At 42.7% G+C, this 19547-nt stretch overlaps 1 protein-coding gene across 1 annotated transcript in view; it reads left to right on the forward strand.

The window, feature by feature from the left end:
• Positions 1-1814: 1814 nt before the first annotated feature.
• Positions 1815-19547, forward strand: part of Cpeb1 (cytoplasmic polyadenylation element binding protein 1) — a 92743-nt gene continuing 75010 nt past the window's right edge. Inside the window, exon 1 of the mRNA XM_027408285.2 lies at positions 1815-2301. Within this exon, the coding sequence (XP_027264086.1) occupies positions 1927-2301 (375 nt within the window). The 5' untranslated portion in view covers positions 1815-1926. The remainder of the gene's footprint in view (positions 2302-19547) is intronic.

Below are 19547 nucleotides of genomic sequence, written 5' to 3' on the forward strand. Positions count from 1 at the left end.
CCAGGTGTGCCTTGGGCTTTCCAAGCACCTCACACACCCTCACTTAAAGTTCCTATGTTGTAGGCATCTGAGTGTAGCACTCTCTCAGAAGAGGGAGAGAAGACAAGCAAGAAACATAAGGTTTGGAGTATCAGGCCTATGCTGCTTGCTGCCCAAGATGGGACTTGGGGGTGGGCTGCTCCTAGGGGTATGGGTTCCCCTACAGACATCACCCTTTCTACTTAGGACAGCAGCTCTTAGGAAGGCACGAAGATGAAGACTAGCTAGTCCTCGTTGTCATTGAGTTCCCTCAACTCAATGCATCTGTCCCTCTTCTCCTCAGAACAGCACACTAGACTAGAGCCATAAGCATCCTTTCTTATCACCCTGGGCAGAAACCTACAGTACCTGCCTCACAAACCTTCCAGTAGTTGGCAGCGTCTTCTTTCCTACCTGTCAGGAGAAACCTTCAGTATAATACGTGCTTAATAAATAGTGTAACATATAAACCACTTAGAAATGTTCAATAAACTCTGGTCCCTTTCTTATCCACTCCAGTGCCAACCTCTAAGTCTCCAGCAACACCTTAAAAGAGACAAACAACTTCCAAGCTCTGTTCTCCATTCGTTACTAGTTTCCAGCTAGCTGCAGAATAAAAGCCCTTCATAAACTGGGCTCAGGCTTCCCTCCTGTGGTATCAGCATGCATTAGCTGAATCCTAGTCAGATTGGGCCGCTCAGTGCAGTCCTCCCTCTCCGCCTTCCCTGGTCTCCAGCCCGGAATGCCATCTCCGCCTCTGCGCTCGCTTGGGCTTCCGGTCCGCTCCAGCCCCAGCTGGCCCATGACGCCTTTCTAAACAACAGCCGGGCTCACCCTGATCTCCTGCCCCGAATTTTCTCAGTAAAGCGCTCTATCATATCTGGCGGGAGCGTCGGAAGCGGTTTCCCACAGGGAACTGCAATCCAAAGAGGATCGCTGCTGTCTTTGGAACTTTCCGGAATCCCCTGACGCCTGCGCTCCCTGGTCCAGCTCGCCGGAGATGCAGTTGCAGTCGGTCTGAAGTGAGGGCGTGTCTGCTGCAGGTGGGGGGTGGGGGTGCTGGGTTCGTGCAATGGGGCTTCCATCCGAGAGGTCACTAGAAAAGGAGGGGCGTGGTTATACGGTTTTAAGGAGGCCGCACATCACCACCGCAGCTGCATCGCAGAGGCTTGTAGATCAGTGAGGGAAACTGAGGCCTGCGGGAGAGTGACTTGGCCTGGATCTCTGGGTGAGGGGCGTGCTCAGGCCTGGATCTCCTGGCTCCTAGAGGTAGAGGTGGCCTGCAGCGGCTTGAGCCTCGGAATTCGCCCCCGCCTGGGTCCCCAGGCCCAGGGTGGGCGGTGGAGCGCGGGTATGGACGGCTGGAAGGAGCGCAGGGGGCGGGGGCGGGGGCGGGGCGAGGCCGGGCGGGGCCGACACAGGTGCTCCTCATCAGGCCAGCGCCTGTGCGGAGCTTTATAAGCCGCCGGGGCGCGGAGTCGCGCGCCGCTCGCTGCAAAAATAGTGCCCACGTGTGTGTGCGTCCCGCGCCGCACAGACCCGCCGGCCGGCCGGCCCGCCCGCCGCCCGCCCGCTGGTCCCTCAGGGCGACGCCGGACCCCATGGCGTTCTCTCTGGTAAGAGCCGCCAGGGCGGGGCGGGGCGGGGCCGCTGTCCCGGCTGCCTCAGCTAACGGTCCGCTCGCTGTCTCGCCGCCCCACAGGCCCCCACCGCCGCCCCGGCGAGCGTCCCGGGCGGGGCGCCGGTCACATGCCCACGGTCGTGGGCCTCGTGGAGCGGTGTGGGGCGAGGGGGGGCAGGGAGCTTCCTCGTGACTCAGGCCTTTGGGCTTAAAGGCGCCGCGGCCCTCCGGGGGCGGCCGCTGGGGCCTCGGAGCTGCGCTTGCAGACTCCCGGTGGCCTCGAACGTATGTCCAGACGGGAGCTGGCCGCGCGGAAGGGAAGCCGGGCGTCCACGACACTTCCTCCTCCCGCAGCCGTCGCACGTGAGAGCCGAGGCGGCCCGCGGCGCCGGCGGCTCACGTCTCTCCAGAGCCGCCTCGGCGTCCCGTGGGAGGCAGGAGCTGGCGTCTCGCGGCGGGCGGCGCGGAGGGCAGCGGAAGCCCCTCAGGCTGGGTCCGCGCTCGGGGACGCGCGCCACGACGGCGCCGCCGATATGGCTCCTTTAAAGCCGAGGACTCGGGCCCCTCGTGCGGGCCGCGCGCTTTCCGAGCCCGGGGAAGTCACGTGGCTTCACACGTTCGATTGCTTCTGGAGCCCGAGCCCTGAGGGTGGAGCGGGCCAGGTGAGGTCGCGCGTGCGTGTGACCCGGCTTCGAGGGCTAGCCCCGGGAACCTGGCGGGTCTGGGGGCGCGGGCCGGGAGGAGGAGCCAAGCAGCCCGCGAGGGGGCGCTGGCGTGGAGCCTGCTCGTCGTCGTCCTCCTCCTCCTCGGCGGCGTCCACTTTCCTCACTCTGCGGCCTGGCCAGACGCGCTCATGTGGCCTCGCGGGTGTCTCTCAGCTTTTCTCAGGCGGCAAGGCCAGGTGCCCAAACTTGGGGGTGTCGGAGTGTAGATGGGTTCGCGTGGCCTCCAGCAATGGCCTCAGGTTTGGGGGAGCTGGGCGGGGGTAGGGCTGACAGGCAGCTTCACTGGGGCCTAGACGCCACCCCGGGAAAGGCCCACGCCTGCCTCGGATCCCTGAGGCAAGGGGACCCAGGCCAGGAAAGTGTCTTTGGTGGTGGGCCGCTCGCTCCGTGTGTTGCTCGGGCCTTTGCCACCCGCGTGGGTTGCTCTGCGGTTCCAGTCACCACGATATTGAGCTTCCCTTTCCAGGGGACCCTATAAGGCCACAGTTCCTGCAAGTGGCCCTCAACACGAGGAAGCATGGCACACCTGGGCTCCAGGGAACTGTGCAGCTTCGTGTGTGAGCGCCATGGTCTGGAGTAGCCCTTTGCGTCTTGCAGGCTGTACCCCACTGTACTCTGCCCTCAGATAGAATTAAGCGTGTGGAAAAAGTCGGAAGCACCCGAGACCCGGATTAGCCCAGGGCTGCCTGCCTCAGGCCTCCCCATCCCCCACAGCGGCCTCCAGGCCGACTCTGATGAACGCATTTCTCTGGCAACTGCTTCTTTTGGTCTCCCTGGCTACCGTGCTGCCTCCCCACTCTCTTCTGGCACCTGGATAAACTGCTGGTCTGCGTCATTTGCTGGGGCCAAGGCAAGTGGGTCGGGTTTAGTGCTCTGGGAAGGCATGCATGTACCGGCTTTCTCCAGGCCATCTCTGAGGTGACTGGGCCCACATGTACCAACACAGACTGTGCTGATGAGAGTTTTCACTTCTTGCTTCTGTTCTGTGTGAGTGTAGGAATATGAACTGTGTGTTTAAAAAGAAAAGAAAGAAAGAAAGAAAAACGGGCAAAACAAAACCTCAGAAATACAAGCTGGTGATTGTTTTCCTGTTATGTAGAAGAGATGGACGGCTGACTTCTGATGCATACTGGGGGCTCCAGTCTGTCAGGAGGCCTAAGGATAGTAGTGTTCAGAATTCACCACTGATCATTTACCCTTCCTTTTAATAACTTGCCTGGGATTCACAGAGCATTTTCTGTATGGTTTACCACACTCCACCCCAGAGTTTGCACAGTTATCTCAATTCAAGTTATTTGACACTGAATGCTCTGTTGATAGAAAGCTGACAGATATAGGTAAGTCAGCCTTGAGTATAAAAACACTTGCATCCCCTCCCAATGATTGTTCTACAGACAGCTTCCTGGCAAGAGGCTCCCCAGTGTGGAAGGGAACAGATAAGAGTTAGAGAGCTGACACAGGCAGTTAATGATCATGGGGACATTTGTCGTTAGGAATGGTCCTGAGGTCCTCTCAGAGTGTGAAGGAAGAAGTTGTACGATGGTAAGAACAACACCAAACCTGTTAACAAAGAGCTATTGATAATAACTGCCTCAATAAGTGTTTTCATCACGCACCATCGACTCATTGTAAAACATCCTTAAGGAGGATTATAAACCCGGATTATACAACGGTAAAATGAGTTGAAGATGAGGGAAGAGTAGCACCCACTGACCTATAGTGTATATGTATATGCCTCTCTAAAAGAAACAGTCATTAACTGATTACTGAAAAACAACTGCACACCCGGAGTTGGTGGACCTTTGACACCCTCCCCCCATTTTGATGAATCCCTGGCTTTTAAGTGTAGCAATAACCAAATAACAATAAGGTTGGGTTCAACCTGAAAACTGGTTTGGAGTCTGTCTGTAGATATCTCTATATAGAGTTCCCTGTCTTACAGTTGAGGCTCAAATATCAACTCCCAAAGCTTATTAAGTGATGGAATGAGATCCTGGATCTTTTTGTTGCTTTATCCCAACCAGTTACTTGTGTGCCTGTCAAGGATCAAAAGGTTATTGGTGATGGATGACTGGGTCTGTGGGCTGGTCCCATTTTTACATCATGAACTCTAACTGTAGTGGTAGCATTCTCCTATTGCTGTGGAAGTCAGTATAGGTCTTGTGAGCATTAGTGCCTGGAAGGAATGTGCTGTGTCTACCATTCCATGATGTGTCAGAGCAGTTAGTTGATGATCCCGAGAGCCAGAGGTCTGAAGAAAGGCTCTTCCCAACCTTCTATACAAAAGACTTTCATTTTCAACATAGATAAAATTTCAGTAATTTTTTCCTCAGACAAGGCAGATTTGAAATGATATAATTGGTTTTAATTTTTATTGTATTTTTTAGTAATTGTGTGTTGGAAGTTGTGTGCATGCCAGAGTGTGCATGTGTGGGGCGATCAGAAAATGGTTTGCAGGAGTCAATTCTGTCCTTTCAGCACAGGGTCCTAGGGCTCCAGACTCAAGTGTTTTTCACCTGCTGAGCCATCTTGCCAACACTCAAATTTTATATAATTGTTTTAAGACTGATAAAAGTAGAGTGATGTTTAATTTCACTTTTTCTGTCTTAACTAAAACTCTTCTAGTGATGCCTCTTAGATTTCCAAGAATTAGTAAGACTTAAAATTTTGTACCTCTCTCCCTCCTACTCCCTCTCCCTCTCCCTCCTTCCCTCCTTCCCTCTATCCCTCCCTCCCTCCTTCCCTCCCTCCCCCTCCCCTCTCCCCCCTTTCTTTCACTCTCTCCCTCCTCTGGGTACCATATCTGCAGGGTCTCCTTATGTGACTTAGGCTGACTTTGAACTCCCAACCCACCTACAGCAGCCTCCTCCTGAGTAATAAACCTGGCTTAGTCTGGGCTGGGCTTTTTCTATTGGTGGTGGGTTTTGTTGTTGTTTGATTTTTTTGTGTGTGCAGAAAATTGTAAAATTGTAAATGTTAATCTCCCAGGGCATAAAAGGACCCTTACCCAGGAATGAGGGACTGGGTCTTTAATTCTGGGCAAGGCTTAGTATCTTTATGTCAGCATTATATCTAGTCATGCTAGTAGAGGTTGGAAGGGTCTAGAAGGAACATTTATTTCTGTATCTTGCTCTTAAGGCTTTAAAGGAGGAGTGAGTATATTCAAAGCCTTTAGCATTTGGCTTTTTACATGAGAAAACAGGCTCTAATATAAACAAGGCAGCTTCTTTACCCATGCTTGGAAGGTTTTAGTAAAGATAGGAACTTCAACTGTTGCCTGACCTTAGCCTCTACCAGCCAAGCAATCAGGTCTGAGTTCAGTATTAGCCGATTGGGAAAGCAGAGAGCAGTAGGTGAATCTAGGGCGTCTATATGGAAGTTCTTTGCTAATGTATATTTTAGTGCTAAGTGTTGTGTGTGTAAGCTTCATTCGATGATTTGAGGTCCCTTACATAATTGACCTAAAATTATATCCATTTAAAGGGCAAATTAGTGAATTTGTAATTCTTGTTAAAGTTAGGTGGGGATTCATAACTCCAGTCCTAATGTTTAGACTCCTATCTTCTGTAGCTAGTGGTGGAGGCAATAAGAGAGTCAGGATCAAGTAACAATTTTTTTTTTTCTGCTTTGGAACAGCTGTGGTAATCTCATCTATAAATATGCTTTTCCTGATCTAAACTGAACTGACTCTGGGTAGAATTTGCCCCAAAGCACCAGGGACAAATGAGAAGTGGGGTTGGACATAGAGCTTAGGGTGAAGCAGTTATATGAATAATTTGGGTTTTTAATCTGTTGTTTGATTTAAAACCAAGAAGTATTGATTGCACCCTTTTGGCATTCATTAAGTCCTTGGATGCTGCTACTAACTCCACCTCCTTTGCTTCCCACAGTGCAGCATTGGAAATTTCCTTTGTTTCCCCCAGCCGTTGTTTGCAATCTGTTTCAGTTAAAAGCTGCTTATGAAAGTCTCATCTTCTTAAGCACAGACCCCAAGTGCTGAAAGTTTTTATGTTGAAGATAGGACCACTGAGTAGTAGGTATTTCTTGATTTCAGTACACAGGTGTATGATAAGTGTATTATTTCATATTTTTTGCATTTACTTTGCATTTGCACTCATGTGTACGTGTGTGTGTGTGTGTGTGTGTGTGTGTGTGAGTGAGATGGAGGAGTCCGTTCTCTCCTTTACACCATGTAGGTTCCAGGTTTTGAACATAGGTGTCAGGAAGGTATTTGAAGGTATAGGAAGGTATTTTCATGAGAAGTTGATACTCACATTTCATTTTTAGAAATAACATTATAGATGTAATTTATAATTCTTTGGTGTTACCGGGATTTAAAAAGATTCTTGTTAGGGATTATGCTACTGCCTTAATATTCAGTATGTTTTTAAGTGCTAGGGTGGGATTGTTCCTGTTCCTGACTGAATAGTTTAGATTTCAACTTCACTTCTTTGATTATTTCCTTATGGGTTGAATAGCTCCTTTTGAAAAGATTTGCTTGTTTTTTTTGTTTGTTTTTGCCTGAATGCATATATGTGCACCATGTGTGTGTCCATGGATGGTTGTGAGTCCCTGTGTGGGTATTGGGAACTAAATGCAGGTCCTCTACAAGAACAGCGAATGCTCTTAACCACTGAGACATTTCTAGCGCCAAGTAGCTCTTTTAGAGTACACTGAGTCAACACTCTTTGTTTTTATTTTTAAGGCCTTTTGTGCTGACTTCCCTTGAGGTAACTGGAGACTCCTCAGAAGGTTAGGTCTAAAGATTGACTTGAGTGCTAAAAATGGGCTCACTGTTAATTTTAGGAATAACTTGACTAATAGCGTTACTGATCTCTTTATTTTTCACCAGCACAATATGCTGGTATGGTACCATCTGGATGGATTTAGCACAGCTCCCTACAGTCTCCTTTGATAAGGTTGTGAGAAAAAAAAAAACCTTCCTTTACCTTGGTGGGCAGGTGTGTGTATGTGTGTATGAAGAGGTTATATGTTTTGATACAAAACTTTGTTGTTACACCTATGCACCCTACATTTTAGTTTGGGCTCTGATACCATCTGTGTTCTGAGTTGGCCTTTTCTCCTGAGTTATTATTATTAATTAAAGCTATAATCATGGAAGTGTTTTAAAGCTCAAAACATGTTGGAGACCTGTCTGCTGGTATACTTTGGAGTTGACACCAAGTGCAGGTTATAATTTCTAACTCTTTAATGGATGGGGGAGGGGGAGGCTTAGACTTATTTCTAAATGATTGTTTTTAATTTTATGTAGCAGTTGGTTATATAGCAAGAACTGGAGCTCATTTCTTCAGGCCTGGGTGTTTCATCTAGATTGTTACACCTTGACCTTCTGCTATGTTGATTTTATTTTACTTAATTCCTGTTTAATTCCTAATTCCTAAGATTGAAACTTCCTACTTTTTCAGTCTGATCCATTTGGTCTCGGCACTTACATGCTTTTTATTTTTCCATCTTGGTGCTGTATTCCTATGGTTCAGCCTCTTGGCTCCTTCCTGCCCCTCTGTATGGCGGGGGGTGGGGTGGGGGGCAATGAATTTCCATAGCTGTACCCACTTGTCTGTCTGAACAAATTTTGGATTTTTTTTTTTTACTGCTGTTTATTCTCAAGATCTAGACATTGATCTATCTGATGCATGTTAAATGTAGGGGTGTGTGTGTGTGTTTGTGTGTGTGTGTGTGTATGTATGTGTGTATATATTTGTGTTGGTATATGTGTGTTCTAGAGGGTACATCTCTGGTGTTTCAACCACTTTCTGTATTTTATAGGCAGGTCTCACTGAACCTAGAGCTCACCAGTTCAGCTAGGCTAGTTCACCAAGGGCTGCATGGATCTAACACTCTGGGCCTCTTTGTCCTGTGATTACAGGAACATGCTGCTTTGCCCAGCTTTTTATACAGGTGTTGTGGATTTGAACCCAGGTCTTCATGCATATATAGCAAGAAGATTGCCAACTAAATCATCTCTCCAGCTTCAGGTTTCAGAGTCTAAAACAGAATTAGTTCATTCCTTTGCTCTTCTATTAGAGTTAATTTAATTCTACTCCTTTACACAATTAGTAAACATGTTTTCCAACTAAATGTGAGACTCTAGAGCAGTAGTTCTCAACCTTTCTAATGTTGTGACCCTTTAATAACAGTTCGTTTTGTCGTGACCCCCAACCATAAAATTATTTTTGTTGCTATCATCTTATAACTGTAATTTTAGTATTGTTATGAATTATAATGTCAATATCTGATACTTTGATGGTCTTAAGTGACCCCTGTGAAAGGGTCGTTCAACCCCCAAAGGGTCACAACCTACAGGTTGAAAACTACTGCTCTAGTGCTATCTTTTATGCAAGAACTGTTTGACTATTTCTGTTTTCTATCACACTAGGCTTGTTACAGAGTGTTGCTAGGGAAATACATTGTTGGAAAAGATGGGAACTTACCTTTGGAAACTTCTAGCTTCTAGAACTGTGAAGTCTAGGTATAATTGCATACTTTGTGCTTGCTGTGGCCCTTACATGCTTCCTTTCCTTCTCCATTACCTTTCATGAATACTTTCAGTTTGCTTTCCCCACCGTCCTTCTCAGCTGTTGTTGTGTATCCATCCATACCTGTCACTTTTGTGGTGCTCTATCTTGCTGGTATTACTTTTGCTTCCTGGACATAGCTCCCTGGTCCTTGGTCCTTAGTGGATTATTGTTCTGGTGAGAACGTTTTAGTGAATCCTTTCTGTCTTCACCTTCTCAAGATAAAGAGTTTAGTCATAAGTCTTTTTCTTCTCACCGTCAAAACTGTTACCATCCAGTCACTTCAGAATTTGGGGTTTTAAATTTGGATTAAAATCTGGAGGGATATCTCAGCTGTTAAAGGCCAGGCTCACAATCAAAAATAAAAACAATTCCACACAAACAAAAACAGAACCCATGAACAGTATAATACAACACTCAGGAATCAAAAATTAAAAACTCTTTTCTCATCATATGCCAAGGGTTACTCTGAGAATAAATAGTCCCTCTCTTTCAAGGAGTCAGTCGTATAATGGGAACACAGGCATGTAAAAAGTTTTCTGCTATATTGTAAGTAAAAGTAAATTTATACAGAAATAACATGGGTAGTTATGTAAAAATTAAAGGCTTTGCCAAAACAGGCTTAGTGAGGGAAGAAATGATATTATGTGTTTAAAAGAAATAATGTGTTCATCTGAGCAGCATGGACTAGAAGGTGACTTTTAGGGAACTAGTACAATATCACTAAAATTTTAATTCAAAAGTGTACCATAAAGGAACATACAGGAGAAACAAGTGCATCTGACTATAAAAAAGGTATGCATAGAAATAGTTAACAGTGAGTCATGGAGACAGTTCAGCAGGTAGAAACTCTTGACATTGAGCCAGATAATCTGAGTTTGATCCCTGTGACCTATGTAGCAGAGGTAGAGAATCAGCTCCCAAGAGTAGTCCTCTGACCCTTATGAATGTGTGTGAGCACACACAAGAGGAAGATAAGTGATTTTATTATTTTTGTTATTCAGAACAGGGTTTCTCTGTGTAGCTTTAGAGCCTGTCTTGGAACCTGCTCTGTAGGCCAGGCTGGCCTCAAACTCACAGAGATCTGCCTGCCTCTGCCACTGCAGTGCTGGGATTAAAGGCATGCACCACCACTGTCTGGTAAGTGTGATATTTTTAAAACAATACTCAGAATCTTAGTGAGAATATTAAAATCTAAAGAACAAGATGATAATGATGGCAACAAATACCCATTGATGGTCAGGTAATCCCAAGAACCATGCTCAGGTGAGGTTGTAGGGATAATAGTAGTTATACCAGTGGCTAAGATTTATTACAGTCCAAAGATACGGAGAAGAACCGTAAAAGCCAGAGGACAGCAATAATATCTACTATTTGAATTCTTTGCTACATGTCCATAAGTAGTATTATGAATAAGTTATGATTAACCCCATCTGTTAACATGAAGAAATTTCATACTGACTGGTGTATACCTATAATTATAGCTACTTGGGAGATAGAGGCAGGCCAGAATGGACACTTTAGACTCTGTCAAGAATTTGTTAAAAGGGTACTTATGTAGCTCAGTAATAGAGCACTTTCAAGTCACAAGGCTTTAGTAGTCCCTGTATTGGAATAATAATGAAGAAGCTAGACCTCCTAGGTGTGGGGTTGTATGCCTTTACATCCCATCACTCAGAAGGCAGAGCAGATGGATCTTCTGAGGTTTAGGTCAGCTGAAGCTGCATAGTGAGGCCCTTTCTCAAAACAAAAAAAATAATAATTTGAAAAGCCAGACCCCAGAGAACAAGATTACCTGTTCTATGACTTCATTTATAAGGAGTCCAAAAATAGGCTAGACTAGACTAGGATATAGCTTAACTAAGAGTAGAGTGCTTACCTGTCATGCATAAGATGTCCTGGATTTGATTCTTAGCACCACGTAACACAGAGAATAGCACTTAATGCCTATAATTCCAGCACTTGGGTGGTATAGGCAGAAAAATCAGTTTCAGGGTTGTCCTCTACTACATAGTCAGTTTGAGACCAGCTTGAGATACATGAGGCCCTGACTCAAAAGTTACAAGTAAACATGTGAACAAGCCAACAGAAATGAGCTCCAGGACATTGAGAAACCTTGTCTCAGCAAACAGCATGGACACCTCTGAAGAACAGGAAACTTAGCCACTGGCTTCCACGTGTGCTGTACAGGCATGCAAATATACTCTGAACAATAAGCCCTTGGGGAATGGGCTGAAACAAAAATGCAGTGTAGAGGATGATAAAGAGCACAGAAAAACCTACAGTGTAGAAGTGTCTTTATTTTGAAAAAACCTGCAGTGTAGAAGTGTTTTTATGTTGCTGTGTTGTGGTACTCAGATTTATACAAATATGCAAGCATTTATTAAGTTATATGGTTCAGTCTCATGTTCTTTATTGAATGTATGCTAGCTTTCATTTAAAATACTTTTTAAAAAGAAACCTAAGCTGTTACTAAGATGAAGGAATTTTTCATGGCAAGGTTAAGGAACTTGGTCTTTATGGCAGAAATTCTCAGTGCTAGGTATGTGAACCCCTGCACAGGTCTCCAAAGTCAAAGGTATTTCATAATTCTAGAATACCTGTACTTTTCCTTTTTTATTTTTGGTTTTTTCGAGACAGGGTTTCTCTGTGTAGCTTTGGAGCCTATCCTGGCACTCGCTCTGGAGACCAGGCTGGCCTCGAACTCCCAGAGATTCGCCTGCCTCTGCCTCCCAGTGCTGGGATTAAAGGCGTGCGCCACTAATGCCCGGCTACTTTTCCTTTCTTTTGAGACAGAATCTAATAGCCCAAGTTGCTTGAAACTGACTGTGTAGCCCAGGTTGGTTTCAAACTTGTGATCCTTCTGCCTCACTTCCCAAGTGCTGGGATTATAGGCATGTGCCAGCACACTTGGTCCCATCAGTTGCTTTTAAACTGTGTTGGTGTTTGCACTCATGATGCAAAAGTGGTAGGGGTAAATACAGCTACTGGCACCTTAGTAGGAATCATGGCAGTGTCATTAAATTGCGGTATCCATCATTTTACTATTCATACAACACCCCACTAACCAAGTTTACATAAAAGTGTGCTTGAGGAAGTAATAAAAAATCAAGCTTACTAAATCTTGAGTATGTGCTGTGACAAATGGGAAGCTAGTGGAGAGCACTGTTCTTAATATCCAGGTAGAGTGGTTGTCAAAGTATTTCTATGATTTTATTTCAAGAAAAATTCATCCCCTACTTGAAAGAACACTGACAAACTAGGGTTGTTCAACTTAGAGTATTTGTTAAACAGATTTTTAAAAATGAACAAAATGTGCCAGTCTCTTCATTAGAAAATGACTGGCTGTGTTTGTTGCCAGTGATAAAAATTTGAGCTCAGAAGAAATTAGAATTTTGGAAAACTTTGACACTATATATAATATCCTTAAAAGATTCCTGATGAGAGTTGTGGTACTGTCAAAAAGTATGTAAATTCTTACATGGTCTGAAGAATTCAGTGAACCCGTATTTACCACATGATTGACATAAAGTATTATCAAGTCATAATGTAGGTTAAAAAACAAGTCCATCCAAAGTGTGAATTGAACTTATAGATTTTAATCTAACAATATTGTAAGGACACATTCATATGTTTTCAGTTGTCATGCTGTTATTAACCTTTAAGAAGTTAATGCTTAGCCGGGCGTCGGTGGTGCATGCCTTTAATCCCAGCACTCGGGAGGTAGAGGCAGGCAGATCTCTGGGAGTTTGAGGCCAGCCTGGTCTACAGAGCGAGTGCCAGGATAGGCTCCAAATCTAAACAGAGAAACCCTGTCTCAAAAAACCAAAACAAAAAGTAGTTAATGCTTATAAGGTTTGATGTATCAAAAACTAAATAATCAAAATTATCTGAAAATACCTTCTTTCCAGGTTCTATCTGAAAATGAATTTTCTTGATATAATTCAAAACAGTACATGTCAATAGGTTAAATAAAATGTAGCCAGCTTCTATTAAATTGACTTTAAAAGTTGAGAGTGCTCTGGAGCATGGCTCAGGAGTTAAGAGCACTTGTTGCAACCCAGGTTTGGTTCTCAGCACCTACATGGTTGTGAACCAGCTGTCTGTAATTCCAGTTCCAGTAGTACTTTACAATGTTTTTTTTTTTTAAGTTGTTTCCTCAAATTGACAACAGTTTAATAACTTCAGCAATGGCAAAAGGTTTCAATGAGAAAATACTAATAGGTCTATTTGCACCAAGGCTCTTCAGATCTACACCCTTAAAAATGTTAGGGATGTGTAGAGAGTTCTGAGAATGAAATGTTTGAGAACTGTAGTCCTATATGGGATGTTTTCCTATTTGTGTTTTTCAAAGATCTATTAATAGGAACATACAGGCAGAAAGAAAATATCCTGAAAGGTTCAAGAATTGCCCATTGGATTTGATAGAGTACAAAAGCAGTCTACCTGTGATAGCTTTAACTAAGAATGACCCCCATAGGCTCATATATTCTAATACTTAGGCCCCAGGGAGTGGAACTATTTGAGAAGGATTAGGAGTTGTGACTTTATTGGAGGAAGTGTCACTGGGTGTGGGCGTTGAGGTTTCAGAAGTCCATGCCAGGCCTAGTCTCTCTCTGGTTGAGGATCAGGATGTCTCAGCTACTGACCCAGGGCCATGAAGACCACCATGCTCCCTGCCATGATGATGATCTATGAAGCTTCTGAAACTGTGAGAAAGTCCCCAATTATTTTTTATAGGAATTGCTTTAGTCATGGTGTCTCTTCACAGCAGTAGAATAGTGGCAAAGACAGTGACATGGCTTGTTGGGAAGGAGAATGACATCTTATGCTTAATTTCAAGAATTAAAGATACACAAGGGTGTGGGAGTTAGAGGGTAGTAGGTTTCTCTATAGAGAAGCTGGAGAAGAACTGGGTGACTGCCAGAGCAAAGAGTGTGAGGCTATGAATTAGTACAAACATTGAAAAGAGTTGATTCTATTCACAGAAAAGATGAATGTCTAACAGGAATGTCTAACAGAGAGGTCCCAAGGGTGTGAGGAAAGGTGGATGTCAAAACTGCTCTTTGATAGAACAGTAGAACAAGAGAAAAAAGACAGTAGTAGGACTTATGTCAAATTGGGGAGGGCTTGAATAGTATCTAGATGACCAGTTGTCTAAATAATGATTTTTGAGAATGTCATAGCTAAGTTGAAATCTTGACCAAAGTCACCCAGTTAATACGGCACTAGAATTAAAATTGAGAACCCAGACTTCAGATTCCCTTTCCCCTTTATCTACATCAGGTAGTTTGATAGACACTGGAGAGGAGATAGAGACCAGATTAGGGAATAACTCTGGAGCATTGGTGTTTTATTTTTGAGGAATTCTCTGTGGTCAAAACTTAAAACCCACATCCTGAGTAGTCATGAGCTTTGAAAGAAGACAACTAGTGAATATCTGGATACTTCTAAAGCATAAGAAAGGAGAAATTGCTATTTATGTAAGTATGATTAAGGTGGCAAAAATACCTGTAACGGGCTGGAGAGATGGCTCAGAGGTTAAGAGCACTGGCTGCTCTTCCCAGAGGTCCTGAGTTCAATTCCCAGCAACCACATGGTGGCTCACAACCATCTCTAGTGGCATCTGATGCCCTCTTCTGCCATAAAGGTGTATGTGAAGATAGAGCACTCATATACATTAAATAAATATTTTAAAAAAATACCTGTAACAGAAGTGTAGTATGGATCTAACTTTCGTGAGATATCTGTATTAAGATCTTGGAAATATATCAGATCTTAATGCTTGGTACTTCTGTGGAGGTATAGATACAGGCAGTCAACTGCCTTATCGTTCATCAAATTGGAGAGTTAGTGGTACCTACAGTTAATAATGACTGGTATATGTGGACAAGAGCTATAGTCATGATGGCCATGTGCTGTCAACTATTTTGAGCAGGTTTCATAATAAATATCTCCTTTTGGGAGGCTGGGGAGATGGCTCAGCAGTTATTCTTCTCTTGCAGAGGAACCAAGTTCAGTTACCAGCACACAACTGTCTGTAAATCCAGCTCTGGTCAATCTGCCACCTTCCCCTGGCATCCATGGGCAACAGCAGTCATGTGCATGGGCATCACAAACACAATTTGAAGCTGAAAAATCTTTAAAACGACTCCCTTACTGTTCTCATAAGTGTATCTGAAGACTGTACTGTTTTCTTCTCAGACTGACAATAGAATTAATGAAGACTGTGTTTCTCTGTGGAGCTTTACAGCCTGTCTTGGAACCTGCTCTGTAGTCCAGGCTGGCTTTAAACTCACAGAGATCCACCTGCCTCTGCCTCCCAGGTGCTGGGATTAAAGGCCTGTACCAGCATCACCCAAGGTTTTCTAAATTCTAATCCATGGACTCTAGCTTTAAAACTCTCATTTGGAGGAGTAAACTGTGTATCCTTCATAGACAAACTTGAATTATTTTTTTTCTTTTTGACAGGGTCTCTCAACTAGTAGACCAGGCTGACCTCAGATTAACAGAGATCTGCCTGCTTCTGCTTTCCAAGTGCTGGGATTAAAGGTGTGTACCACTATACCTGGCCCAAACTTAAATTTCTTTCCTAGGTTCTTACAAGTCCATAGGGGACTAACAGTAATTCTCTTGAAGTCATCTCTCTAGTGTAGTTTTGTTGTTGAGTAAAAGCAGACCAAATAATAACTAGAGATGGTAGTACTTCAGTCATTGATGAGAATTGAGTGTCATCCAGCCAGGATTTTGATATGAGGAATGGTCACCATGTTCTCGGCCTAGAACATATACTGTATCTGAAGGCAAGGCCAGAGTTTTCCAACAAAGCAGTTCTAGTTTTTCTTATACCATATACACAATACAATTTTGTGATTTTATTTTTTCAGAAAACATAATCTGCATGGAGTGGATTTACATTTTTACCCAGACAGAGTGGTAAATGTTTATAATGCCAGCACTTGGGATATAGGGGCAGGAGGACCATGAGTTCTAGGCCATCCTGAATTATAAGATCCCTTCTCAAATCAAACACACTTTAGAAGAGTCATAATTGGTAGCTTGAAACCAGAGGTATAAAATCAAAAGGAAAAAACCCACTTTATTTCAGTAAGATAAATGTTTCTTGATGAAGGTGGCTTGAATAATACATTGGAAGCATACTTGTAATAGTGATACCATTATCTACATGGAATTGGACATCTGCCAATAGTAAGTTATTTATTGAGAATTCTAGCCATTTAACTTATGATTTTTATAATATAAACTCTACCACTCACTTTTTTTTATACCTTAGGTAATTAAGGCTCACAGTAATATAAGGTGATGGGCCTGGTATTTATAACTCAGAGTCAGTGACTTTGTTTTAACATAAGGACTGACATTTTAGGAAAAGAGTATTTCATTGTACAAAAAGAAAAATGATGTTTTTGTAGCTTGAACTTCACTTCTGAAGTAACAGTTGAGGCTCAGAGTTGTAGGGAACCACTGTGGGCTTTTTTTTTTTTTTTGTATCAGTTGTTACCCCTTGAGAATTGAGGCTTGATCTAAAATAATTTATGTTAGTAGATTCTTCATGAGGCATTCTAATAACATGTACAAAGGCAGAACTAATTTTATTCTGAGGCCAAATTTTTTGCTGTATTATCGGCTTTAAGTTTGAAAAGAATTAGCATTTTTCTCTTTCTAGGATTGCCAAGTAAACCTATTGACTCTAATTTAGTGATAGTTTATCTCAAGTTTTTCATTCATATAAAAGCTTAAATTTTTTGTACACAATAAAAAGACTTAAGTTGAGATTTAAAAAAAAAAAGTTTGCTGACAATCTCATTTCATGGTAAAATATGCCAAGACAATCGAAGTTACCAGGCAATAGAAGACTAACTAAGAAAAATCTGTGTTATAGTAAAACACATAGTAAAACATTGGTCTGGCCGGGCAGTGGTGGTACACACATTTAATCCCAGCAGAGGCAGAAGCAGGCAGATCTCTGTGAGTTTGAGGCCAGCTTGATCTACAAAGCTACACAGAAAAATCCTGTTTCAAAAAAAATTTGGTCTTAAAACATTGGCCTGAATTTAGAACTTACATGTTGCTAAAAGTTAAGATAGACCAGTGGTTCTCAGGCTTCCTAATGCTATGACCCTTTAGTATATAATTCCTCATGTTATGGTGACCCCCCAATCATAAAATTATTTCATTGTTACTTTGTAACTGTAATTTTGTTACTCTTACGAATCACAGTAGGCAAACCTAAAGGGATAGTGACCCATAGGTTGAGAAACACCGAGATAGACTATATAAAGTCAATGTACTCAACTATGGAAGTAGATAGTTTCAATTTTGAAAATGAGAAATCATTCTTTTAATTGGTGTTTTAAAAGAATCTGTCAAATCTATGGTGGATTAAAGTTTTAGGTAGTTTAATTTGTATGCTGTCTTCAGTATTTTAGTTAAGCTTCTGAAGTCAAATATTAGGAATGCTACCCAGGCAGACAAGGGCATGGGGGGTCATCAAATAAATAGTTGCCTTAGCTTTTTTTCCCTTTTTGATTTTTCAAGACAGTTTCTCTGTGTAGCCTTTGCTATCCTGGAACTTGTTCTGTAGACCAAACTGGCCTCCAACTCAGAGATCCTCCCGCCTCTGCTTCCCAAGCACTGGGATTAAAGGCGTGCACTACCACTGCCCAGCAGTTGCCTTAGCTTTTAAATACGTTTTTCCCTTATTTAATGAGTACATGGATCCTTTCTTCAGAGATCCCTGTAGTTGCCTCTGACTCATGGTGTAATTATATTAGTACTGATAGCATTAATTTGCTCAGCATATAATTAGGTACTAGGCACTGTGGTAAGTACTACATGTGTATTAATTCAGACTCCACATGCCATATATTATACTTTCATGTGTAGTGTGCATGTAAGAAAAGTAATAGGACTGTTCTCCATCTAATACTGAACAATACTGGTTCACTTATCACCCCCCCTCCCGCCCCGTGTGGTTATTCAAGGCAAATACTGCTACTTGCTGAGCTATTTGGGGTATAAATTAAACACCTTGCTTATTTTTATTCTAGCTACACAGTTACCTTAAACAAGACCTTTAATTTGTGGTACATAAGAAAGGGGGCATGCCAAATGACATTGCCCAGTTTAGGAATAGGATGCATCTTCCCAATGGTATTAGGAGTGATGCAAAATGGCTGGATAGATTATTTAAATTAGATTTTTTGTCAGGCTACTTGAAATAATAAGCATTTTAGATCTTCCTCATGAAGAATGAATTTCTCTCAGAAGGCTTCCCAAGCCTGCATGTGTCCCCTAGACTATTGTCATACTTTTCTCATTAGTCCTCATCTCTCCTGCAACTGCTGCTGGTCTATTAAGACTTACAGTTAATGATTTTCTTATTTTCAGATGTGGCCAAGATCCTGAGATTTTTATTTATAGCCCTTGTATTATAGTAAACAAAAATTAGGAGTTTTTTTCATTGTTAAAGGGTACTTTAAAATTTTTGGTAACTTCTGATTTAGAAGACACTGATAAGTACTAACACTCTACCATACTGGAACACTTTTGATAATGCCTCTCTTTTTTTCTGTGTTATTCTTTAGACCTCACCCTTTATCCAGCTCCCAAACACATTGTGGATTAGAGGCAGAATATGTTTACAGCATGCAGTAGCTTGTGTTGTGTGTTTATTTACAACATGATCAGATCTTAGTTCATTCTCTAAACTTTCAAATTGAATCTTTGTCTCACTTCTTGATCCTTGAGGATCAAGGATAGATAGAGGGCAATTAACTGTAGATAGAGGACAATTAATTAATGTTCATTAGGCAGTGAATGAATGAAGTATATAGCCTTACAATCTGCAAGTTGTAAATTCATGCCTTTATGAAGTTACAAAGTGAAGTTGAGTATCCTCTTACTTAGAAAAGACCTTTTGAGTGGTGTGAGTCAGTAAGGGTTTGGCAAACACCCTTGTAGAATTGAGTATTCTGGTGGCCTTCAAAGGCTTCCAAGTGTTTCTGTTTTCAAAAGCTTGAAGCTTTTGAAGTAGGATATTAATTTGTCCACTCAATACCATTCAGCAGTTTTAAAACTGTGAATGCATTTAATCTTCCTCAATGATCACCTGGATTTTAATAGATTAGACAAAATAACAGCATGCTGTTCTGTTCTATTTTGAGGAGAGATGCTATAAGTTAGTGCTGTTTTTTCTTCACACATTATTTGGGAATGATTGCACTCCCTAAGCTGATTTGCCTTAAAAAGTTAACTAAGTCTGTCCACTGGGTGTAGAGTCACATACTTGTAATCCTGTCACTAGGGAAGCTGAAGCAGGAGGATAGCTATGGGTAACCAACCACCTTTCTGTAGCTCCAGGCTACATATTGAAGTTTGGGCTAGCATTTCTCAAACAGCAGTTAAAGATTGGAGTAATGGTGTAAGGAGTTCTGAGTCATCCTATGTGAGAATCTTTCTCAAAAAAAAAAAAAAAAGAAAAGAAAGAAAAAAAAGAAAAGAAATTCAGTTTGTCAACTAGTGTGTCATTGCTTCAACATGTGGCCTTGAGTGTAGAAAATGAGGGAATTGAAATGTGAAGAATGATACCAGCAAGCTAGCTGCCCTTGGTACTAATAAATGGTG

Source organism: Cricetulus griseus, chromosome 3 (assembly GCF_003668045.3).
Source record: "Cricetulus griseus strain 17A/GY chromosome 3, alternate assembly CriGri-PICRH-1.0, whole genome shotgun sequence".
NCBI lineage: Eukaryota > Metazoa > Chordata > Mammalia > Rodentia > Cricetidae > Cricetulus > Cricetulus griseus.